Consider the following 26,756-nt stretch of genomic DNA (forward strand, 5'->3'; position numbering starts at 1 on the left):
TATCAGGGGGGGCAACACCCCTTATGACGTACGGGTATGAAACTCCATATTATCCTATTCCCAGACCGCTAGAATATACATGTAAAATTTTAAAAATCTGTTCAGTCGTTCTCTAGTTATAAATGGTGTAACTAACACAACCTCGACTTTCTTTTATATATTGAAATTTAAAATTGAAAATTTAGGATTGTATGTATCTTTTGCTTCTACATCTCATAAAAATAGTAAAAAACGGTTTTTCCAAAAATTAAAAAAATATATCAGGGGGGGCAACACCCCTTATGACGTACGGGTATGAAACTCCATATTATCCTATTCCCAGACCGCTAGAATATACATGTAAAATTTCATAAAAATCTGTTCAGTCGTTCTCGAGTTATAAATGGTGTAACTAACACAACCTCGACTTTCTTTTATATATATAGATGTAAAATATTTAAATGGCTATTAAAAAATAACGGTCTGAGATAAAAAATTGAAAATTTAGGATTGTATGTATCTTTTGCTTCTACATCTCATAAAAATAGTAAAAAACGGTTTTTCCAAAAATTAAAAAAATATATCAAGGGGGGCAACACCCCTTATGACGTACGGGTATGAAACTCCATATTATCCTATTCCCAGACCGCTAGAATATACATGTAAAATTTCATAAAAATCTGTTCAGTCGTTCTCGAGTTATAAATGGTGTAACTAACACAACCTCGACTTTCTTTTATATATATAGATGTAAAATATTTAAATGGCTATTAAAAAATAACGGTCTGAGATAAAAAATTGAAAATTTAGGATTGTATGTATCCTTTGCTTCTACATCTCATAAAAATAGTAAAAAACGGTTTTTCCAAAAATTAAAAAAATATATCAGGGGGGGCAACACCCCTTATGACGTACGGGTATGAAACTCCATATTATCCTATTCCCAGACCGCTAGAATATACATGTAAAATTTCATAAAAATCTGTTCAGTCGTTCTCGAGTTATAAATGGTGTAACTAACACAACCTCGACTTTCTTTTATATATATAGATGTAAAATATTTAAATGGCTATTAAAAAATAACGGTCTGAGATAAAAAATTGAAAATTTAGGATTGTATGTATCTTTTGCTTCTACATCTCATAAAAATAGTAAAAAACGGTTTTTCCAAAAATTAAAAAAATATATCAGGGGGGGCAACACCCCTTATGACGTACGGGTATGAAACTCCATATTATCCTATTCCCAGACCGCTAGAATATACATGTAAAATTTTAAAAATCTGTTCAGTCGTTCTCGAGTTATAAATGGTGTAACTAACACAACCTCGACTTTCTTTTATATATTGAAATTTAAAATTGAAAATTTAGGATTGTATGTATCTTTTGCTTCTACATCTCATAAAAATAGTAAAAAACGGTTTTTCCAAAAATTAAAAAAATATATCAGGGGGGGCAACACCCCTTATGACGTACGGGTATGAAACTCCATATTATCCTATTCCCAGACCGCTAGAATATACATGTAAAATTTCATAAAAATCTGTTCAGTCGTTCTCGAGTTATAAATGGTGTAACTAACACAACCTCGACTTTCTTTTATATATATAGATGTAAAATATTTAAATGGCTATTAAAAAATAACGGTCTGAGATAAAAAATTGAAAATTTAGGATTGTATGTATCTTTTGCTTCTACATCTCATAAAAATAGTAAAAAACGGTTTTTCCAAAAATTAAAAAAATATATCAAGGGGGGCAACACCCCTTATGACGTACGGGTATGAAACTCCAAATTATCCTATTCCCAGACCGCTAGAATATACATGTAAAATTTCATAAAAATCTGTTCAGTCGTTCTCGAGTTATAAATGGTGTAACTAACACAACCTCGACTTTCTTTTATATATATAGATGTAAAATATTTAAATGGCTATTAAAAAATAACGGTCTGAGATAAAAAATTGAAAATTTAGGATTGTATGTATCTTTTGCTTCTACATCTCATAAAAATAGTAAAAAACGGTTTTTCCAAAAATTAAAAAAATATATCAGGGGGGGCAACACCCCTTATGACGTACGGGTATGAAACTCCATATTATCCTATTCCCAGACCGCTAGAATATACATGTAAAATTTTAAAAATCTGTTCAGTCGTTCTCTAGTTATAAATGGTGTAACTAACACAACCTCGACTTTCTTTTATATATTGAAATTTAAAATTGAAAATTTAGGATTGTATGTATCTTTTGCTTCTACATCTCATAAAAATAGTAAAAAACGGTTTTTCCAAAAATTAAAAAAATATATCAGGGGGGGCAACACCCCTTATGACGTACGGGTATGAAACTCCATATTATCCTATTCCCAGACCGCTAGAATATACATGTAAAATTTCATAAAAATCTGTTCAGTCGTTCTCGAGTTATAAATGGTGTAACTAACACAACCTCGACTTTCTTTTATATATATAGATGTAAAATATTTAAATGGCTATTAAAAAATAACGGTCTGAGATAAAAAATTGAAAATTTAGGATTGTATGTATCTTTTGCTTCTACATCTCATAAAAATAGTAAAAAACGGTTTTTCCAAAATTTAAAAAAATATATCAGGGGGGGCAACACCCCTTATGACGTACGGGTATGAAACTCCATATTATCCTATTCCCAGACCGCTAGAATATACATGTAAAATTTCATAAAAATCTGTTCAGTCGTTCTCGAGTTATAAATGGTGTAACTAACACAACCTCGACTTTCTTTTATATATATATAGATGTAAAATATTTAAATGGCTATTAAAAAATAACGGTCTGAGATAAAAAATTGAAAATTTAGGATTGTATGTATCTTTTGCTTCTACATCTCATAAAAATAGTAAAAAACGGTTTTTCCAAAAATTAAAAAAATATATCAGGGGGGGCAACACCCCTTATGACGTACGGGTATGAAACTCCATATTATCCTATTCCCAGACCGCTAGAATATACATGTAAAATTTTAAAAATCTGTTCAGTCGTTCTCTAGTTATAAATGGTGTAACTATCACAACCTCGACTTTCTTTTATATATTGAAATTTAAAATTGAAAATTTAGGATTGTATGTATCTTTTGCTTCTACATCTCATAAAAATAGTAAAAAACGGTTTTTCCAAAAATTAAAAAAATATATCAGGGGGGGCAACACCCCTTATGACGTACGGGTATGAAACTCCATATTATCCTATTCCCAGACCGCTAGAATATACATGTAAAATTTCATAAAAATCTGTTCAGTCGTTCTCGAGTTATAAATGGTGTAACTAACACAACCTCGACTTTCTTTTATATATATAGATGTAAAATATTTAAATGGCTATTAAAAAATAACGGTCTGAGATAAAAAATTGAAAATTTAGGATTGTATGTATCTTTTGCTTCTACATCTCATAAAAATAGTAAAAAACGGTTTTTCCAAAAATTAAAAAAATATGTCAAGGGGGGCAACACCCCTTATGACGTACGGGTATGAAACTCCATATTATCCTATTCCCAGACCGCTAGAATATACATGTAAAATTTCATAAAAATCTGTTCAGTCGTTCTCGAGTTATAAATGGTGTAACTAACACAACCTCGACTTTCTTTTATATATATAGATGTAAAATATTTAAATGGCTATTAAAAAATAACGGTCTGAGATAAAAAATTGAAAATTGAGGATTGTATGTATCTTTTGCTTCTACATCTCATAAAAATAGTAAAAAACGGTTTTTCCAAAAATTAAAAAAATATATCAGGGGGGCAACACCCCTTATGACGTACGGGTATGAAACTCCATATTATCCTATTCCCAGACCGCTAGAATATACATGTAAAATTTCATAAAAATCTGTTCAGTCGTTCTCGAGTTATAAATGGTGTAACTAACACAACCTCGACTTTCTTTTATATATATAGATTTAAAATATTTAAATGGCTATTAAAAAATAACGGTCTGAGATAAAAAATTGAAAATTTAGGATTGTATGTATCTTTTGCTTCTACATCTCATAAAAATAGTAAAAAACGGTTTTTCCAAAAATTAAAAAAATATATCAGGGGGGGCAACACCCCTTATGACGTACGGGTATGAAACTCCATATTATCCTATTCCCAGACCGCTAGAATATACATGTAAAATTTTAAAAATCTGTTCAGTCGTTCTCGAGTTATAAATGGTGTAACTAACACAACCTCGACTTTCTTTTATATATTGAAATTTAAAATTGAAAATTTAGGATTGTATGTATCTTTTGCTTCTACATCTCATAAAAATAGTAAAAAACGGTTTTTCCAAAAATTAAAAAAATATATCAGGGGGGGCAACACCCCTTATGACGTACGGGTATGAAACTCCATATTATCCTATTCCCAGACCGCTAGAATATACATGTAAAATTTCATAAAAATCTGTTCAGTCGTTCTCGAGTTATAAATGGTGTAACTAACACAACCTCGACTTTCTTTTATATATATAGATGTAAAATATTTAAATGGCTATTAAAAAATAACGGTCTGAGATAAAAAATTGAAAATTTAGGATTGTATGTATCTTTTGCTTCTACATCTCATAAAAATAGTAAAAAACGGTTTTTCCAAAAATTAAAAAAATATATCAAGGGGGGCAACACCCCTTATGACGTACGGGTATGAAACTCCATATTATCCTATTCCCAGACCGCTAGAATATACATGTAAAATTTCATAAAAATCTGTTCAGTCGTTCTCGAGTTATAAATGGTGTAACTAACACAACCTCGACTTTCTTTTATATATATAGATGTAAAATATTTAAATGGCTATTAAAAAATAACGGTCTGAGATAAAAAATTGAAAATTTAGGATTGTATGTATCTTTTGCTTCTACATCTCATAAAAATAGTAAAAAACGGTTTTTCCAAAAATTAAAAAAATATATCAGGGGGGGCAACACCCCTTATGACGTACGGGTATGAAACTCCATATTATCCTATTCCCAGACCGCTAGAATATACATGTAAAATTTCATAAAAATCTGTTCAGTCGTTCTCGAGTTATAAATGGTGTAACTAACACAACCTCGACTTTCTTTTATATATATAGATGTAAAATATTTAAATGGCTATTAAAAAATAACGGTCTGAGATAAAAAATTGAAAATTTAGGATTGTATGTATCTTTTGCTTCTACATCTCATAAAAATAGTAAAAAACGGTTTTTCCAAAAATTAAAAAAATATATCAGGGGGGGCAACACCCCTTATGACGTACGGGTATGAAACTCCATATTATCCTATTCCCAGACCGCTAGAATATACATGTAAAATTTCATAAAAATCTGTTCAGTCGTTCTCGAGTTATAAATGGTGTAACTAACACAACCTCGACTTTCTTTTATATATATAGATGTAAAATATTTAAATGGCTATTAAAAAATAACGGTCTGAGATAAAAAATTGAAAATTTAGGATTGTATGTATCTTTTGCTTCTACATCTCATAAAAATAGTAAAAAACGGTTTTTCCAAAAATTAAAAAAATATATCAAGGGGGGCAACACCCCTTATGACGTACGGGTATGAAACTCCAAATTATCCTATTCCCAGACCGCTAGAATATACATGTAAAATTTCATAAAAATCTGTTCAGTCGTTCTCGAGTTATAAATGGTGTAACTAACACAACCTCAACTTTCTTTTATATATATAGATGTAAAATATTTAAATGGCTATTAAAAAATAACGGTCTGAGATAAAAAATTGAAAATTTAGGATTGTATGTATCTTTTGCTTCTACATCTCATAAAAATAGTAAAAAACGGTTTTTCCAAAAATTAAAAAAATATATCAAGGGGGGCAACACCCCTTATGACGTACGGGTATGAAACTCCATATTATCCTATTCCCAGACCGCTAGAATATACATGTAAAATTTCATAAAAATCTGTTCAGTCGTTCTCGAGTTATAAATGGTGTAACTAACACAACCTCGACTTTCTTTTATATATATATAGATGTAAAATATTTAAATGGCTATTAAAAAATAACGGTCTGAGATAAAAAATTGAAAATTTAGGATTGTATGTATCTTTTGCTTCTACATCTCATAAAAATAGTAAAAAACGGTTTTTCCAAAAATTAAAAAAATATATCAGGGGGGGCAACACCCCTTATGACGTACGGGTATGAAACTCCATATTATCCTATTCCCAGACCGCTAGAATATACATGTAAAATTTCATAAAAATCTGTTCAGTCGTTCTCGAGTTATAAATGGTGTAACTAACACAACCTCGACTTTCTTTTATATATATAGATTATTGATCTGCAAATTAATGAAAATAATTATTGCGTTAATTCCTCATAACATGATTTAAATGAAACGTTTTTTCTACTTCCTGAAAAACGCTGATTTGTGGGTTACAACCTTTTACCTTTCAACTGTCGATATGGTTATTGCAACATCCCTGCGGAAACTACCCCTAACCCTGAAAACAAGTTTAGCGAGCATATTTTTGCGATTTTCCCATTACCTATGCATTTTTTTAAACAAAGCTTATACAAAATTAAAGACCACTATTTGCTCTACATATAAGATCCTATGCATTTTTCGTATAAGCAACCGTTACGGCACAGTGGCGCCGTAAACCTCAGAAATGCTTTGGCGGGCTCCAGTTTTTGCTTTTTTTTTCGTCATTTATTCATTTTATTGATCACGTACTTGTGGCAAATAATGCATATCTTTATATACTGTCTTTGCACCCTAAAGCCACAGTGGTGGCCCGAAATCAGTTTTTGCAAATTTTCTTTATTATATCTTTTTTTTGGGGTGGTTTTGGGAAAATATGGGGGTGCATTATACAAATTTGCAAATAACACTTGTACACGGATAATCGCTGAAAGTTTTTTTGCGCTAGCATAAGCGGTTCAGATGGTATACAAAGGGGGAGTTTTTTAAATTTAACATCCTGTAATTAAAAAATGGGCAATTGTCCTTAAATGAAACCTATACCAAAAAATCAGCCTCTTATTTGTGATTAAGGTTCAAAACATACGGACCACTCTGCAGAGCTACTCTGTGGATCCACAAAAGTAGTTTCCGATTATTGGCCGTGGGTTCTTATGTGGAGGGGACGTCCACCCCAGACGAGCGACTGCTTTCCTTGTAAGCCCTTGTAAGCTTTTGAGATGTGGCCTTTTAGGAGAATTTTGAAAACACCATCGACCGATCATATTACGAACGACATGGTGTTGCACACAATGGAAAGAGATAGAGAACTTTTTGACCACCATTAAAAGGAGAAAGGCAGCTTATTTGGGGCACATGCTTAGAAATGGTAAGTACGAGGTGTTGCAGCTGAGTATTAATTATGAAATCGAAGGTAAATGGGGTGTTGGTAGACGACAAATATACTGGCTGAAAAATGTTCGCGACTGGACCGGGTTAAACACACAAACGTTTTTAAGAAAAGCAGAAGATAGAGACGAATAAATTTTCAATGGTTATAGCCATAGACATATTAAGGGTAGACAAGGCATACTGAGCAAAAAAGCGTAACGAGGAAGCAGTCAATCGCGGTGGTCTATCTATCTCTTTTAACCAAGCGATTCCACGCATGTGACAGACAAAGATGGCTAGACCACTCAATCCTTAATATTGGTGTTAAACCTCGATGCACAGAGCGGCCCATACCTTTTCAAGGTATGGGCAGCTTAAAACCAATATTAAGGACCCAACTATTCTACTAGTTAATATATCTATGGTTATAGCCATCTTCATTAGTGGAGTCGGCACTAGCAGAAGAAAATTGTTTACAAAAGCAACAACAGGAGTATAATAATAAAACTTTCTGAGACATATACAACAGAATTATTATTTTTTTAAACCTGGTCTGAGGGTTTAACCGAAGTTGATTTATTTTTATATCTAGGTAGGTACGTGTAGATATACAACTTACATTACACCTTTATTATAAAATTATTTTAATTTATACAACTTTAAATTGCAATTTATAAAACTTATGTCGGCTTTAAAGTATTTTACAAAAATTTTGGTATCGGTAGACCTTGAAACTTATCATTCCTGAATGTTATTAAGCGTTTTAATAAAAAATAATAAACAATTGTGGCAATGATACAATGAACGTAATTCATAAAACGCCGTTCAAGTATAATAAGCATTAGTGCATGTTTAAATTTAATTAAGTTAAGAAGTAAGTTATACCTATTCAATCTTTTTTATTCTAAAAATATAAGCATTTCTTTAAAATATCACACAATTTGACACAAACATAATAGCGTGTGATTTTGATTGGAGTGAAGCCCAAGCGGGTAGCGGGGTTTTTGCAGTTACTCGAGCATGTCAGAAAATCACATAGGAAGAAACCTTGTACCCTGTAAATGTGCCGCTCCATATAAGGACTCTTAATACAGGGGAGTTCGTTAAGGGATGTCCGAAAAATCGTCAGATTAAGATAAGCATAAGTTAAGTAGAGATACATACATATATATCAAAAAATGCGCAATAACTACCTCTAAAAACACACCAAATTTCATTTGAATATCTTAACCGGTTTTAGAGCAATAAATAAATCGTTAGTTTGTAAGAAAAATTTCAACACCCCCTATCTTGGAAACGAAGCATTTGCGGACATACGTTTATAAAGCAAACTATCCCCGGATTACCCCAGAATTACCCCTTAAAGTTTGCCATACTTATTTAAAAACACCCTGTATTGATGAAAAATAAGGCTAGTTGTTATACAACTTTTTTATTATCCAACATAAGCGAATAAATAATCAAAAAATAGAATATTAAGAAAATATGAGGCTATAGTTGCGTTTTAATTTCAGTATTTTATAAATGCTGGAATATTCCACAGGGTCACGCGAACTTTAAGAAAAAATCACAGTTTGATTGGTACACCCGACACCCGGTATTAGGTATACAATGAAAATTTACGTGTCTAGGAACAATATTATTACAGCGGTATTGTTAAAGAATAAAGCTATAACATATTTAAAAAATCACTTATCGGACAACAGGTTTAGGAAATTTGAAACATCAAAATTACATAATTTTAAGGTGGTCCGTTAATTTCTTGGGGAAGTGTAGTTTTTGCAACCTTCGATCTGATCTAAAATATTTGTGTAAAACGTCCTTAACATCCGCATGTCTTCGTTTCAAAGATAAGACTACAACTATAAATAGGTCAAGTATCGCAGTCTTCAGATAAAACATGGTCAAAGAGTTTACAGTATTGACCCATGTTATTATCTAAAAGATAAGCTGACAAGGCTCCACCACCAGAGTGTGTCGATAACGATTAGTAACATGTAGGTAACTACTATAGTGTGCTGTGGAATTAATTTATTATTAGTTAGTGTTACAAAGATAAATTAAGTGAAAAGGTAAAAAGTAAGTTTACGTGTATATTTGAATCAGTCGTTGCGAAAACAATTTAAGTCCATATTTTGGGTAAAATGATTTTAATATTTAAATCAACCCTTCCGCGCAAAAACAACGCCAGTTACTGTTTATATTGTATGTTTAAATATTGTATGGTAGGTCGGTATGTTTTTCGGTTAGTTCGAAAACAACATATCGCCAAAAAGCCAAATTTCCCAGGAGAGCCAAAAAACGATTTTTAAACATTTAAAATAGGGATTAAATGAGGAGTAACCGTCCAGGAGCATCGGTATGGCGTTTATTCTTACAATGATGGCTTTTATTTTTATCCCTATTGGTTCCTGTTTCACTATCTTAATTTAATCACCCTATTTCAAATCTTTTTACAGGGACACAAGTCTGGTTTTATTTTTTTTCTAGTATATCAAGGGATGTTTATTATGAAACTAACTTTTTCTTAAAAAATTTCGATCCGGAACCCCCCTTTTCATCCCTTTAAAGGGGGTAATTTGTGGTTTTTGCGAAACGTGACCCATTCTGTACATTTTGCAAAAAATTTACTTAATAGTAAAATGAAGAGGACTATATTTCCTCCTATTTATTTCCCGACAGCATATTATGTCTATCAACCAAAGTCTAGCGGGGGTGGTGCCTCAAAGTTGACAATTTTTCCCTAACTGTAATAGACATCAAGAAGAAACCCTGTGGCAATTAATCACAAATAAATGGCTGATTTTTTGGTATAAGTTTCATTTAAGGGAAATTGCCCATTTTTTAATTACAGGGTGTTATAAATTTCAAAAAACCCCTTTTTATACCACTTATGCTAGAGTATAAAAACTCTCAGCAATTATCCATGTAGTCGATATTTACAAATTTGTATAATGGACCCCCATTTTTTCTCCGGAACCACCCAAAAAAAAGGAGAATTAATAAAGAAAGTGATTTTCGTGGAATCCTTCACACACCATGCCCTTTATTAAAATGCTTCACATGTCATTTTCTGCACGTTCTTAATACCCATGCATAGACACCAAAAGCGATTTCTTGATGCAACCCATGTAGCCCAAAAAAAAATAAAATGGGGGATTAAAAATTTTTTTTTTTGCTTTTTGACCAATATGGGCATATGCTCCATCAATAGGGTTTTTCATAAATATATATGGTTATTGCAACATCCCTGCGGAAACTATCCCTATCCTTGAAAATAAACTGCAGAAACTACCCCACTCCCTTGGAGAGCATATTTTTACGATTTTCTCATTACCTATGCATTTTTTTGAAACAAAACTTATAGAAATTAAAGACCACTATTTTCTGTACAAATAAGGTCTTATGCATTTTTTTCGTATAAGCAACCGTTACGGCACAGTGGCGCCGTAAACCCCAGAAATGCTTTGGCGATCTCCAGTTTTTGTTTTTTTTTTCGTCACTTATTCATTTTATTATTTTATAACTATATACTTATATTTATTCATTTTATTATTTATAATTAACACACTGTCTGCTACATATTATGACCTAAGCATATTTTATTTTCTTTGCACCCTAAAGCCTCAGTGGTGGCCCAAAATCAATTTTTGATTATTTTTTTTATTAATTCTCCTTTTTTTTGGGTGGTTCCGGGGAAAATATCGGGGTGCATTATACAAATTTGTAAATAATACTTGTACATGGGTAATTGCTAAAAGTTTTTTTTACTCTAGCATAAGCGGTTCAGATGGTATAAAAAGGGGTTTTTTAAAATGTAACACCCTGTAATTAAAAAATGGTCAATTGCCCTTAAATGAAACCTATTATACCAAAAAATCAGTCACTTATTTGTGATTAATTGCCGCAGGGTTTCTTCTTGATTCCAATTACATTTAGGGAAAAATATTTTTTTTAAACATATTTTTTAAAAACTTGTCAACTTTGGGGCTCCACCCCCGCTAAACGGTGGGTGATAGGAATACGCTGTCGCGAAATAAATAGTAGGAAATATAGCCCTCTTCATTTTACTATTAAGTAAATTTTTTGCAAAACGTACAGGAAGGGCTATGTTTCGCAAAAACCACAAATTACCCCCTTTAAAGGGATGAAAAGGTGGGTTCCGGGGCGAAATTTTTTAAGAAAAAGTTAGTCTCATAATAAGCTCCTCTTGATATACCAGAAAAAAAAAATAAAACCGGACTTGTGTCCATTTTGAAAGGTTCAACCTCTGTTTCCTACACTATAAGATATTCTTAAGATTAGGGGGTTCATATATGAATTTTAATTACCTGAAAATTTAGTTACGATAAAATAGCGTTATCATAAACAAATTGACGGAGATAATTGCAGAAACCCGTATTTTTGCAGTAATTTATAAATGTTAATTTTTTGCATAGCGTTGTTTTTTTTTGCCTAATTACATGCTAATATTTTTTGATATTTTTCTGCACTTATTACATACATTACTATTTCAATTTCAAAGCATAGCTAATTTATAATTATGAAACACGTGTTAACAATAACATAGGTAAGCTATTCTTCGAAATATTTAAAATCAAATAAAACAATGCGGTTTTTTTAATATCTAATTAATGTTTTACCATTAAATTATCATTTAAATTAAAAAAAGAACCGCTCCTAAGATTATTTTTTTAACAGTCGACCCTCCTTTTAATAGACCAGGGCATTTAGCACAAAATAAATAAATTTTTAAACACAGAACCTATCGACTTACAACTTTTTACAATTGTAGGGGAGCAAAGTATGTTAAATGTGCAGTCACTCCAGCGCTTTGGGGACCTATTGGACAGAGCCTATTTTACTTCAAATCAGGCCAGAGGCACTACACAATTTTCGGGCCCCTAAATATGATTTAATGATAATAATAACTTGTTTAAATGAATTAATTATTTAATAGAAATATAGTTGCACCAGAAATTTAAATTTTCATTAACAATAAATAAAATGTATATTTAAACAATTCTATATTTCGGCTATCAAAATAAATACAGATTTGAAGTTTTGTACAGTCATACAGGTTGAAGGTTCACATTTGTTAAGATACTCAATTGAAATTTTAATTTTAATTGTGGCCTACTGCGAATCCACAAACAAGGTACATTTTCTATATTTTGCTTCGCGTTAAAGATACCGTTATACTTTCAAATCTTATTCTAACCCCACAGTATTTCTAGTCAGGTAGGTACTCAGGAGCCTAAAATTCATCTCAGCTGTCCCGCGGTGCATCTCGGACCAACCAATTTGAAGTTTTAGGGTCCTGACTACAAAAATAATGAAACAAGGACTTTTTACATTTAGGACTGTACTCTAACCACTCGCGAAGAATGCCCCCCCCCCCCCAGAGGTTTCATTTTACAAAAAATCGGAGTTTGCAAATGTCTGGTTTTATTATTATTCATTTGTGTAACAAATTTACAAATGTTTTCAAGATATTGATACGGTCGATTATTTATAAAGTATTGTTAAAATTCCAGATTTAAATGTTTCGGCCAATCCCCTATATCGCTAGGAAAACAACCTTGTCGTATTCCATAGCAAATGACGTTTACCTTCTTGTAACAGACGAAGTTGCTTCAAAATCAACAGTTAAATCATATTTATCATTTCTTGTTCGTGAAATGAAAGAATTTAGTTTTATTTTGTTTTGCAATAAAAAATTTTTTCTGGTGATCTTTCCGGGCCCCATTTAAATGCGGGCCGGAGGCAGGTGCCGCACAGGCCTAGTAGTAAAATAGGCCCTGCTATTGAGTTGTGAAGAGTGGTTCTTAAAACCAAAAAAAGGTAAGTAAAGTTTTCCATTTTAGTGGGGACTTTCCATTTTTAATTTAATTTTCCATTTCCAACAATCGTTTTTTTAGATTATAGCGCCATCTATCCATAATTCGAAAACATGTCTCGAATAAAAATTATTTATTTTTACGTAAGGAATCCAAATCTGCAATAAAAAAATGGGGACTCGCATTTAAGATTTTAAAGTAACCCCCCACCCCAAATCCGTGGGGGTCGTGTTTGGTGCCATTCGATATATTTTTCAAAAATATTAAATATGTGTATTTTTCAGTTTTTCGATCTGTCGTTCATTTCGCGAAATATTCGCTTTTTTCTTGTGAAACTTTGGGACTCACCCATTTCCTTATGCCCCGCTCAAATCGTTAGATTTTTGAAATATACACTGTTTTTACAATATATGGTAGAGGTACATTTTCAGGGTACAAAGTTTCTCCCCATGTAATAATCTGACGCGCTCGAGTAACTGCAAAAATCGCAGCTTGAGCTCCCCTACCACAATGTGTTCGGGATGACGTCAGGAAAAAAACTCTACAATAGAAAAATGGGCGGAAATACATGCATACAAAAGTGCATCTTCTTCTTAACGTGCCCTGTCAAGTCCCCTTGACATTGGCGCTTAACATGGCAAAACTGTCTCTGTCTCGAGCTCTGCTTTCTTTATTCCTGTCCACTCTCTGATATTCTTCAACCAAAAGGCCTGTTTTCTACCAATTCCTCTACATCCTTCGATTTTACCTATCATAATAAGTTGGAGAATTATATCGGTCTCCCGGGTCGGTTCTGATGACATATTCATGTTTAGAAACCCCAATTAACAAAGTCCTGGCAAATAATATACTTACCGATTTTGACATGTTTATATACTTGTTCCGTTGGTGGTTTACGGAATCAATTATGAAATTAAAATAAGTGTAAAACAACGAACAGTAATATATTTATTTATAGCGTGCTTCGTTTATATCTCGTAAGGGTTTGTTATTTTAGCGAGGGTGTGACTGCGCTGCATGCCCGCTGTGTCGATACTGGCCGAGACCACAACACTATTATGTCATCATGTATGCGGTTCTATCATGTGGCCAGAAAAGGCAATAAATTACTAAATCTGGCGTTTTAAAAGCTGAGAACCTTTCTGTAGTTTTTAAGAAGTTGACATAAAGAGCGTGACCAATTTGGCAATTTGTGTTTCCCTGAAAAAAAAAACCATTAATTTTATACAATCTGGTTTTGTATTTTAGGAACGAATACACATGTGAATTTAACATGAGACGTATACTTTCGTTTTGAAAACAGTTAATATTTAATATTAACAATTAAAAAAATAATAAATGAAACGTGTCACTATATACTTTTCGATGCATTTTATGTGCTGTGATTGCAATTTATCCATTTTCACCCATTTTTTTATTGTAGACTTTTTTCCTGACGTCATCTAAGACACAATGCAAAAAGTTGCAAGTCGATAGCAGCTGTATCTAAAAATCGACTTTTTCCGTTGTTTTTTTGGTGTAAATGCCCTAGTCCCTAGTCTATAACCGCAATCTCAAGAAGTTGAAATTAAATATACCAATTTCACTTTCTTCCGAGTGCATCATCGGTGAGGGCGAGGGCTGATCTATTTTGGTTTAAGTTATTGTATATAACAGGTTTTCATTCGTTACAAGAGGCTGTGCCTGTGCCTTCCGTTAGTTGGTTACCAAAGCTGTCAGCGTTTAATCACAGTGTTTTGAAAAGGTTATTTTCTAGTTTTAAAGTAAGTTATTATCATTATAATTATCTATTATATCATTACTATTTATCGGATAGTAATGTATTTGGACGTTGAAAATGCATGTTTAGGTTTTTCTGTCAATAAATGTATGTTTTATAATTTTTAAACTCCCTGGCTTATTTTGTTAAGGCGGAAATACACCGTTCAATTCGGTTGAACAATGTGGATGATTCAATGACATTGTTCAACCAAATTGAAAAGCATACATATAGGTACACCCGTTTCAATTTATTCTTCATTCAATTAGGTTGAACAATGTGGAGGATTCAACTACATTATTGTTAGTAGTTCTGCCATATATATCTTGTTCGAATACTTTTTATTTTTAATTTAATGTCATATTCCGAAAGTTCCGCAATATTTAATCCTAATAAAAGAGGTCTTTATTGCCTTCTCTCTCAATAGCCTGTTTTTATAATTTTCTGATTTGTTATTCCAGAGGCACTCGTGATTTTTATATAAGTCGAGAAATATCGGAGTCTGTTCATCTTTCCATCTATGCACCAATGTTAAATGAGATTATTACGCATTTCTTGTAATAAAGTACGAAAATCACACTGCACTAGTCAAAATAAAATCAACGATTGAATCAAACACAATCGACAAACTTGTATAGATCCGTCAATGTGGATGAATCAACCCCGTTGTTCAACGAAGTTGAACGAAAGTAGAAATTGTCTCAACTTCTTTCAACGTTCAATTTTGTTGAACGCTTTTATTGAATTACAAAATACATGGTTTATTTTGGTTGAATCATCCACATTGTTCAACCGAATTGAATGGTGTATTTCCCACTTTAGCTGTGTCTTTTTATGAAGCACCATCCGAAACGTTTCTACATTTTATTTGATATCGAGGGATAGTTATACTAGGGAGGTCCGATAAGTATCTACTTAGCCGACAACATTTTGGGAAAAGTGGTGATTATTTCTGAACATACATAGTCTCCCTACTTGACCCACTTGACGCAGCGATGCCTCAACTTCTGAAAACCTCAACCCGTCTGAAAAATACGTTTTCTCGAGGTCTGCAAAATAGGCTTCTGTGTGCAAAGTCGCACAGGGCTAAAACAGGAGAATACGGTGGATGGGATAGCAGTTCGTAGCCAAATTCGAGCAATTTCGCCATGCCGACGGCGTAGGTGTAAGCCTGTAAGTTGTTATGGTGAAAGAGCATTTTTTCTTCGCCAATTGGGTTTGTTTTTCTACAATTCTGCGTCGAATTGGCCCAATAATTCGGCATAGTAAAGCCCTGTGATCATTTTGTCCTTTTCCAGAAAGTTGATATAAATCAATCGTCACCTTTGCGGCCGATAAGACAGTGTTCTGAAGATGTTCGCGGGGTGACGTCAAGTGTTTCGCGTTCCTTGGTCTCTAATGTGTACCAGTGCATCCATGTTTCGTCAACGGTTATGAAATAATATAGAAACTCCTTTGCATTACTCTTAAACAGTCTCAAACACTGCTCTCATGTGATCTCATGGTTGCGCTTTTTGTCCTGAGTGAGCAAATACAGCACCCATCGCGCCGGCAGCTTTCTCATGCCCAAAATTTCACACAGAAACCACGCGATTTTTGGATGCCTACTGTCTCCTCGTACATCTTCAGTCGGTGGGCTGCCAATGCGAGATTGTGTATTTACACATAACGGCGAACTGGTCGTGGGTCAATCGGTCAATTCAATAAGTTTCTATTCTTCTTCTTCTTATGCAATCCACTAATTGATGATCACGTTTGACCATTTTTCTCTATCCCTTGCAGTATGTATTAGATCTCCTATGTTTCTTAGCCCTGTCCATTATTTGACATTACGAGGCCATGACATTTTCTTCCTGCCTACTCCCTTCTTCCTTCGATCTTTCCTTCAATTAAGGTTTGCAGAATCTGGTATCTTTCGTTTCTAATTAGGTGCCCCAGGCGCCGTTTTTCTCTGTTTGATTGTGCGTAGCAGTTGTCGTTCTGTACCAATTCTTCTCAGGATTTCTTCATTGTGCGGTCCAGGGAACTTTAAGGATTCGTCGATAAATCCACATCTCAAATGCCTCTAGCTTATTCATTGTGTTTCTTTTTAAAGTCCATCCTTCCATGCCATATAGGAGCACCGGCCATATATAGCATTTCGTGAATATTAGTCTTAGGTTCAGGTCAAAGTCAGAGTTCGTAAAGACGTTTCTGAATTTCATGAATATACTTCTGGCCTTTTCTATAAATGTTTACATTTTTCGTCTTCCTATATTTTGTGGGTTCTTACGCACGCTCATGTGCATAAAAATATGTACCAATCTTCGTAAGAGAGATTGAAACCGAGATCGAAACATGAACTAAATATACTTATTTCTGTTACAGATATATTCTCAAATATGGAAAAGGCAATAATATTTACATCAGTCTCTCTAATCCTCTTTTCTTTGTTTAGTTTAGGTAAGTCTTTATATCTACATTATTTGGCAATACACCATTTTTTAGATCTAAAATTGTAAGGACAAAGTTATGGAGAATAATGACCAAGAAGGGAAAATTGTCCACGTTAACACACATTTCTTAATATGCTAATGATAGCATATTCCTTATGTAATAACAATGACACAAGCAACTATACTGATACGCATGGATCCGGAGTACCTAAAAAAAGTTTATTAATAGCCAGCTGAAAATTTTTTAATAGCTTAACGGTATCTAGTTGGACAAACTTTGATATACGGAAACACTGGAACAGGGGAAGTTTTAATTCTGGAACAGGTTAAAAATTTGGAACGTCAGATTACGAAAACGTCCCAGACAATGTAACGTACAGTGTATCCACGAATGGACACTAAATAGAAAAAAGAAGAATGGAATAACCACATAACCAGAATCTGCGAGACACGTGTAGTCAAAATAGCAAGAGATAAATCAACAATCGGTAGAAGAAGTATCGGCCGACCGCTCAAAAGATGAAGTGACAACCTTCCATAGAGGTATCAATCCGGCAATGAACAAGCAGAATTTCTTATAAAGAGGAAGAAGAAGAAGAGGTGAAGATACGGAGTGAAAGTAATCTGTGTAAGGAAGCTTGTAGCTTTCTATGGAACAACAAGTATATAAATGTTTGGACTTTGGTGTAGGCCCTCACCGTTGATCTTAGTGAAAGAGCGGACAGACCAAAGTTGGTCTTGTGATGAGACGGAGCAAGCCCTATTATCTAGTCTGGTCGTCAACACATGACACGAAAGTCCAGCTCTAGATGATCTAAATATTTTAACAGTGCATTAATGAGTTTTACTCAAAGAAAATTGGTTTTACACTATACAGTGTGTCCAGAAACTCTACCGACAAACGAAGACAGGAGATTCTTCAGATAATTTTAAGACAATTTAGCTCAATTCGCCTAGTCCGAAAATGCTTCCTAAAGGAGCTAGAGCTCTTTGAAGATGGCTTCTTGTAATTAGTTTTTCTTAAATACCTCCAGAACGCTTCAATTTAGAAAAACGAAAATCGGTACGTATATTTATCTTTCAGAGATAAATCGATTCCATCCATTGCCAATTTCTAGTACCGATCATAGGCGTCCGTTTTGGGTAGGGCAACGGTTATTTTATCACATAACTTTTTTGTCTTTAACTTTTAAGCATTTTTGACACTGGATTATTAAATTGTGAGGTATTCTAGTACTAAAAGGTACTCTTGGTTTAAGTCCGTAGGACACACGGTTTTCTAGAAAAATCGAATTGAAAATTTTTCGTTTTTAAAATTTGAATAAAAATTGAAAAAAATTTTCAAAAAAAACGGTGTTTTTTATCAACTTAAAGCAAGAATAACTTTTAGTATTAGAATACCTCATAACTTAATAATCTAGAGTCAAAAATGCTTAAAAATTAAGGACAAAAATATTATGCGATAAAATAACCGTTGACCTACCCAAAACGGACGCATATGACCCGTACTAGAAATTCGCAGTTAATGAAATCGATTCATCTCTGAAATATAAATAAACGTACCAGTTTTCAGATTTCTAAATAGTTTTTTTTTGAATTTTTTTTTTGGAAATTCAAAAGAAAAATTTTTCAAATCGATTTTTCTAGAAAACGGTGTATCCTATCGACCTAAAACAAGAGTACCTTTTAGTTGTAGAATATCTCACAATTTAATAATCCAGAGTCGAAAATGCTCAAAAGTTAAAGATAAAAAAGTTATGCGATAAAATAATTGTTGCCCTACCCAAAACGGACGCCTATGAACGGTAATAGAAATTCGCAATGCATGGAGTCGATTTATCTCTGGAAGATAAATATGTGTACCAATTTTAGTTTTTCTCAATATAAGCGTTCTGGAGTTATTTAAGAAAAACTACTTACACGACGTCATCTTCAAAGAGCTCTAGCTCCTTTAGGAAGCATTTTCGGACTAGGTGAATTAGGTTAAAATATCTTAAAATTATCTGAATAATCTCCTGTCTTCGTTTGTCGGTAGAGTTTCTGGACACCCTGTATAACACATCGTATTTTAATTTTATTGTAAATAACTTTTTATGTTTTTTGTAGGTAGTTCCGTACTTAACTGTTACCAGTGTAATTCCGGTACTAATCCTGAGTGTGCAGATCTTAAAGTTAATGATACAAATAGTACATTTTACTTGCCATGTGATGAAGACTACCATGGGAATAAACCGTTTTGCAGAATTTACGTCACAAACAGTAAGTTTTTTCATAAAAGTCATTGAACTCTATAGATTTTTATATTCCTTCTCTTTTAATGCGTTTCTAAATATGATTACTTCTATCCATTTTATTGCTAGTCTTGCTGTCCTTCTTCTATTTCATGGAATATAGTTTAAAGCCTGTTTTGGCCATCGTTCGTCTTTCAGTCGCATTACATGCCCGTACCATAACAGCTGTTTGAATCCTTCCTGTTCTTCTTTTTTCCAAGTCTTGGCATCCAACATGTTCTTCTTAGATGGTCCATTTCTATCCATTTCTAACACTTTCAGTTTTTTCTTCTCTTTTATCGTCATTCGGCAACATTCAGATCCGTACGTCAAAATTGGCTCTACAACCGACTTGTTGATTGTCATTTTTTTTGTAAACTAATTTTGGGAAACCAAAGTAATGAGATTAGTTTATTACCACATTTAGGCCTGTTGTATTTTCTTCCATGTGATGAAGGTAAAATTAAAGGTAAAATTAAGGATGAAAAGGTTGCCAATGCGAGTCCATTATACTACTGGATTAGGAAATGAGTCTATACTCGCAATCTTATAGTTTGTATGTTTATTAGTTGTTACAATCAAGGGGCGACCGGTTTCGAAGCTTACATTTTATGCTTCATCATCAGGCCCAGTACAAATAGTCTTCACGTGTACAAACTACTCGATATCAGTACTTGGAACTGTTCTACAGCCAAGGATAATTTTTTCGGAAGTCACCAGCCCCATCAAAAAGCAGATAAGTTATATCTTTTGGATCTTAAGTTGCAAATGTATAATTTTTTGTAAGAACAGTTGGTTTTTCTCTTCAAACTTTTTATGCAGTTGTTTTCTTTAATGTTGTATAATAATGTTTGTATTGGTGTAAAAACATTTAAATATAAAAATTGGACATCACTCACAAATTAACATTCACAAAATTTTTATTGAAAAGTGGGTTTTTTTCTCTCAGGATGCCATAGATCTCAGGATGCCATGGCATCCTGAGAGAAAAAACCCACTTTTCAATAAAAATTTTGTGAATGTTAATTTGTGAATGATGTCCAATTTTTATATTTAAATGTTTTTACACCAATACAAACATTATTATACAACATTAAAGAAAACAACTGCATAAAAAGTTTGAAGACAAAAACCAACTGTATTTACAAAAAATTATACATTTGCAACTTAAGATCCAAAAGATATAACTTATCTGCTTTTTGATGGGGCTGGTGACTTCCGAAAAAATTATCCTTGGCTGTAGAACAGTTCCAAGTACTGATATCGAGTAGTTTGTACACGTGAAGACTATTTGTACTGGGCCTGATGATGAAGCATAAAATGTAAGCTTCGAAACCGGTCGCCCCTTGATTGTAACAACTAATAAACATACAAACTATAAGATTGCGAGTATAGACTCATTTCCTAATCCAGTAGTAAAATTAAGGGTAAAAGAACCATAGGAAGACGAAGAATTTTCTGGCTGATAAACCTAAGAGTGGTATCGTTGCAGTTCAGTAGATCTTTTTAGAGCAGTCGCCAATAAGATACGGATAGCTGTGATGATAGCCAGCCTTTGATAGGAGAAGGAACTACAAGAAGAAGTATTTTCTACTGGATGTTCCTTCTTTCGCTACCACTGTTTCAGGTATTTACATTCTTCGCAATTTTTATAAATTTTTGTTAATGTTGATGGTGAGTCCCCAATTTTCGTATTCCTTGGTTAACTTTCGAATCAGATAATCCATGTTTTCCTATTGTTATAGATTTGTTACATATTTGTTCCCAAGTTCTATTCCCATCCCTGTTGCAGATAGAGAATCATCATCAACCCGTACTCGTCCACTGCTGGACATAGGTCTCCCTCAGCTCTTTCCATCTTTCTCTGTTTTGTGCGGCTTGCATCCAGTTGCCGACAATACGCTTCAGATCGTCAGCCCATCTGGTTGGTGGTCGTCCTCTGCTCCGTAGTGCTTCTTCTCGTGGTCTCCTCTTGACAATACGTTTTGTCCATCGGTTGTCTCAGACAATTTCAAACAATCTGGCGAGGTGTCCTGCCCAATTCCATTTGAGCGACGCGATTCTTTCGACGGCGTCCGTTGTTTTTGTTCTACGACGTATTTCTTCGTTTGGGATGGGGTCCCTCAGGGAGACACACAACATCTGGCGCTTCATAGCCCTCTGAGTTATGCGAATCTTGTTCACTACCTTTTTTGTTCACTACCTTTGTTTCTTGAGCTATTCCCTACGTACTATGACAATATCAAGTAAATCGATGTAGTAGGATGGAATTCGGAGCCAAATACCCTCATTGACTGCTCTATTACTTCTATTTCGTCAACTATTTTTTATTTTTTCTTTATAATGTTCCTTCTTGTGTAGACCTTCTTTTTCGTTGTTGGGTTCAAATAAAAATATCGATCCCTAAGTCCATCTGCAGTATGTCTGTCTGTTGGAGAATCAGAGCAGCAAAGAGATATAGAAAAACTGATTGTTAACACCGTTCTGAAGGAGATCGGGATATTTATTTCTGAGTTTCGTGGCAGTTGTGGAAGGGTTCAATATTCAACATGCTGGTGTCATTCTTGCATGATGTTTTTTTAGGAACTCCAGAACTAGGTTTTCTTTCCAGAACAATCCCTGAATGTAACGATGCAGCCGACTGTTTCAGTTGATAAATTGCCTCATGTTTTTTTCTCTTTACATTACCTCATTTTTTTACTTCAATTTATAATTGTAATTACTTTTTTGTGAGTGTTAATGTTTTTGCTCCATTAGTGAGTACAGGCTATACACACTGGTCAAATATTTTCCTTTTCAGGTATATGGGTAAGTCCGATTTAAATACATAGCTGTTTACCAAACGCTGCCCAGGCTAATCCTATGCGACGTGGGAGCTCGCACGTCTGGTTGTCTCTTCCCAACCGAATTTCATGTCCCAAGTACTTATAAGATACAGTCTGCTCAATATCCATTCCATCAACAACAATATTACGATTTATCACCAGATTAGTCATTATTTGCGTGTTGTTGATATTAATCTTTAGTCCGACCTCTAAGGAAGCCTGATATAACTTGTTCAACATTATTATTGCATCATCCATACGAGCGGCTATAAGGACGATGTCATCTGCGAATCTCAAATGACTGAGCTTCTCTCCATTTATATTGATACCGTATTCGTTCAGATCTGCCTTCTTAAGATAGAGAATATCCTTGCCTAAAACCTTTTGCGTCTGAAATTTTATTCTCCATGTTAATGGCACTTTGCATGTAGATGTTTGCTACAGCGTTGGTGTATCTTCTATGCTTCAGATGCTCGATACACTTTTCTACCCACATTTTTGTCTCACGTTTCGTTTTTTTTTGGCACAGTTTTCTTAACTTCTCTATTCCAGTAAGTGTATGTTCTCCTTCTTCTTCTTAAAGTGCCCTCTCCTTAATGAAGGTTGACCACTACAATTGCAAATTCTTGTCTGTCTTCAGATGTTCCTATTAGCTTTTCAAAATTTAGCCCTGTCCATTGTAGGATGTTTCTTAGCCACGATAGCCTTTTCCTTTCTAGTCCTCTCTTTCCCTTGATCTTTACTTTTACTCTTAGTTGAGCATATTGGTACTTATTGTTTCTCAGCATGTGACCTAGGTGTGATGTTTCTCTAACTTTCACTGTGTTGAAAAGTTTTCCTTCTTTACCTATTGTATTCAACACTTCTTCGTTTGAAATATGCGATGTCCATGAAATTTTGAGGATTCTCTGGTAGATCCACATTTCAAAGGCCTCCAATATATTTACGGTTGCTGTTTTAAGGGTTTAAGTTTCAACTGCAGGGAGAACAGTCGACCAGATATAGCATTTTGATAAACGTAGTCGAATTTCGACTTTTATTGGAGAATCCGAGAGAATCGAGAGGGATTTAACCTGCTATTGATCCAACAGCCCAGGTACTTAAATTTATTGACCTCTTCTAAAATGTACCCATTTATTGTGCAAGGTTGAGGTACATTCTGTTTTTTTTTTAGGATTGACATCACCTTAGTTTCCTTAATGTTTATTTTCATGTCGAATTGCTCACAGATCGAAATGGTCCTGTCGATGAGTCGTTTTAGATCCAAGTCGAAATCCGTAATCAACACCGTGTCATCAGCGTATCTGATGCTGTTGATGTTTACGCCATTCACCTTGACTCCGTCCTTGGAATCCTCGAGTGCCTCTTTAAATAGAAATTCGGAATAAAGATTAAATAGCAGGAGTGAAAAAACAAATCCTTGTCTAACTCCCCTCTAATTTCTACTTCTGTGGACATGGAACCTTCAATCTTAATTCTGGAGTTTTGGTTCCAGCATAAGTTTTTAGTGGTTTGATGTCTTTCCTATCTAAACCGACTTCTTGCAAATGCTCTAATAGTAGATGATGTGTTACTCTATCAAATGTTTTTTTATGATTTAAATTTAAATGATTTAAGGAAATCGTAACAAACCAATCGGGATATTAACAAATGCAGATGGTAATACTATAACTGAAACGCAAGACAAATTACGTAGATGGAAAGAATACATTGAACACCTAGTTTATGACCAAAAAGTAGAACAATTAGAAGTTGACGGAGAAACCACGGGATCAGAAATAATGAAAGAGGAAGTTATTTATGCCATAAAACACACAAAAGGTAGAAAAGCTCCAGGACCCGATGAAATACCAATTGAACTATTGAAGATAATTAATGAAGATAATATTAATGTCTTGGTAGACCTTTTTAACTCCATATACAAGACGGGACACATACCCAAAGAATGGCTTCTCTCAACTTTTGTAACGATTCCAAAAATCACAAATGCTAAAGATTGCAATGACTATAGGACAATTGCATTAATGAGCGACACATTGAAAACCTTCCTTAAAATCATACATAACAGAATCCATGTGAAATTAGAACAAGAAATAAGTGATTCACAGATGGGTTTTAGAAAGGGTCTAGGAACTAGAGAAGCATTATTCGGAGTCAATGTTCTGAAACAACGATGTCTTGATATGAATCAGGACATATATATGCTTGCTTCATAGATTTAAAAAAAGCTTTTGACAGAGTTCAACATGAAAAGCTTTTAAGTATTCTTAAGACCAAAAACATAGATAGTAGAGATCTACAAATTATATCAAATCTGTATCAAAATCAGAAAGCAAGAGTAAGAGTCGAAGGAGAACTGACAGAGGAAGTAAGTATACTTAGAGGAGTTCGACAAGGGTGCATACTTTCACCACTCTTATTCAACGTCTACAGTGAAGTGATATTTCAAGAAGCTTTATTGGATATTGTGGAAGGTATTTTGGTCAACGGATATAGCATTAATAATATTAGACATGCGGACGATACGGTCATATTTGCAAGTGACATGGAAGATCTACAGTACATAATACAATATGTATACAATGCGTGTGAAAGGTTCGGACTGCAAATGAATCTTAAGAAAAGGAAATCAATGATATTCTCAAAAAAACCACAAAATGTAGATAACCTGATCATCAATAATACAACGATCGGAAGAGTAACAACATATAAATATTTAGGAACGTGGCTAACCGAAGATGAAGATCAAACAAAAAAAATCAAATCTAGAATAGAAATGGCAAGAAACACGTTCATAAAATTGAAGAACTTACTTTGCAACCGTAACCTTAATCTAGAGATCCGCACAAGAATGCTACGCTGTTACGTCTTTTCTACTTTACTATACGGCATGGAAGCGTGGACAATAAAACAGTCTGAAATCAAAAAATTAAACTCCTTTGAGATGTGGTGCTACAGGAGAATCCACAGAATATCGTGGACTGAAAAAGTAACTAATATAGAGGTGTTACAAAGAATGAAGAAAGAATGTGAAGTCATAAAACTGTTAAAATTAGAAAGATTCAATATCTGGGTCATACAATGAGGGGCGAGAAGTACGTATTACTTATGTTAATTATGCAAGGGAAGATACACGGGAAGAGAAACCCAGGGTGACGCAAAATATCCTGGCTAAGAAATTTGAGAGAGTGGTTCGGTTGCAGCTCATTAGAATTATTCAGAAGTGCGGCCAATAAAATTAAAATAGCATAGATGATTTCCAACCTCCGATAGGGGAAGGAACCTGAAGAAGAAGAAGCATAAAAATGTTCTCCAGTCTTCTGGATTTTTTGTGTTTGTAGTCATGTGTTTGTGTTTAATAGATCAGATGTAAATTATTATGTCTCATATATTAATTAATGTTGTGATTTCTTTCAGTTCAGCACGTAAAAGATCCAAAGGACGCAATCAGAATTTACAGAAGCTGTGGCTGGGAAAACTCCAAAGGCATCACCAAAGACCTCTGCAGACACGACGACAGTGACTTTGTGAAGAAAGAATTATGCATGTGCTTCAAAGATGGCTGCAATTCCGGGCGACAGATACATTCTTCATATATTTTAACAATCCTACTGATAGTCTTTGTATACTTTCGTAACTACTTTATTTAGGATCAAATAAATGTTATATATCTGTTTTACAGCTTTATTTACAATACCATATAAATAGATGAAATTAACACAAAATTTAACTAAGAACTCATAGCGTACATATATCTATATACTTAGTAATAAAATATCAAACAGCAGACCCAGCAAACAGACCGACGTGTTAATTACGTGAATTTTGGGTACATTTGTCACCAATATACGTAAATTGTTTACGTGAATTTCACGTGAAAATTTGGTTGGAATATCACATTGAAAATACGTCTTTAAATTACGTGAATAACTCGTCTTCAATAGACGTGTTATTTACCTTAAATAGCAATAAAATGTTTCGGGAAATTCACGTTGCAAATACGTGTTGATTAACGTATCTTTTAGGGAATGTATATATTAGTATTCACGTGAAAGATACGTCTTTGGTTCACGTAAATAATTCGACCTTAATTAACTTATGAATCACGTAATTATTATCCTCATATGATATAAATAAAACAAGCATATAAAGTATTAACAATGTATTTATTTAGTAGAATTTAGAGACTTTAAAACATTTGCCTTGTATAATTATTACACAAGATAATGAACCAAAAATGGTACTGACCTAAAGACACATTAAAAAATTTGCCAACACAAAACACAACACAGGTCACTTTTTATTTCGAGGA

General features: G+C 33.7%; 1 protein-coding gene across 5 annotated transcripts; it reads left to right on the forward strand.

Moving 5' to 3' along the window:
* The first annotated feature begins 8,071 nt into the window (after positions 1-8,071).
* On the forward strand, positions 8,072-26,120 carry LOC114336321 (uncharacterized). 5 transcript variants are annotated; one of them, XM_028286683.2, is made up of 4 exons: positions 8,072-8,189; positions 17,282-17,356; positions 19,456-19,608; positions 25,862-26,120. In XM_028286683.2, the coding sequence occupies exons 2-4, from the start codon at positions 17,296-17,298 to the stop codon at positions 26,092-26,094; spliced, it is 447 nt and encodes a 148-aa protein (XP_028142484.2). In that variant the 5' UTR covers positions 8,072-8,189; positions 17,282-17,295; the 3' UTR covers positions 26,095-26,120. The 5 variants fall into 5 exon arrangements, with proteins under 5 accessions (XP_028142484.2, XP_028142491.2, XP_028142476.2 ...); XM_028286690.2 differs by lacking the exon at positions 8,072-8,189 and adding an exon at positions 9,200-9,312; XM_028286675.2 differs by lacking the exon at positions 8,072-8,189 and adding an exon at positions 9,228-9,387.
* Positions 26,121-26,756: the final 636 nt, after the last annotated feature.

This window comes from Diabrotica virgifera, chromosome 8 (assembly GCF_917563875.1).
Source record: "Diabrotica virgifera virgifera chromosome 8, PGI_DIABVI_V3a".
Taxonomy (NCBI): domain Eukaryota; kingdom Metazoa; phylum Arthropoda; class Insecta; order Coleoptera; family Chrysomelidae; genus Diabrotica; species Diabrotica virgifera.

Excerpts from the sequence above, each read along its gene's own strand:
- LOC114336321 (XM_028286683.2), top strand. The coding sequence starts at position 17,296 with ATGGAAAAGGCAATAATATTTACATCAGTCTCTCTAATCCTCTTTTCT. Across the intron at positions 17,357-19,455 it reads CTTTTCTTTGTTTAGTTTAG|GTAGTTCCGTACTTAACTGT; the intron begins GTAAGTCTTTAT and ends TGTTTTTTGTAG. Across the intron at positions 19,609-25,861 it reads CAGAATTTACGTCACAAACA|TTCAGCACGTAAAAGATCCA; the intron begins GTAAGTTTTTTC and ends GATTTCTTTCAG.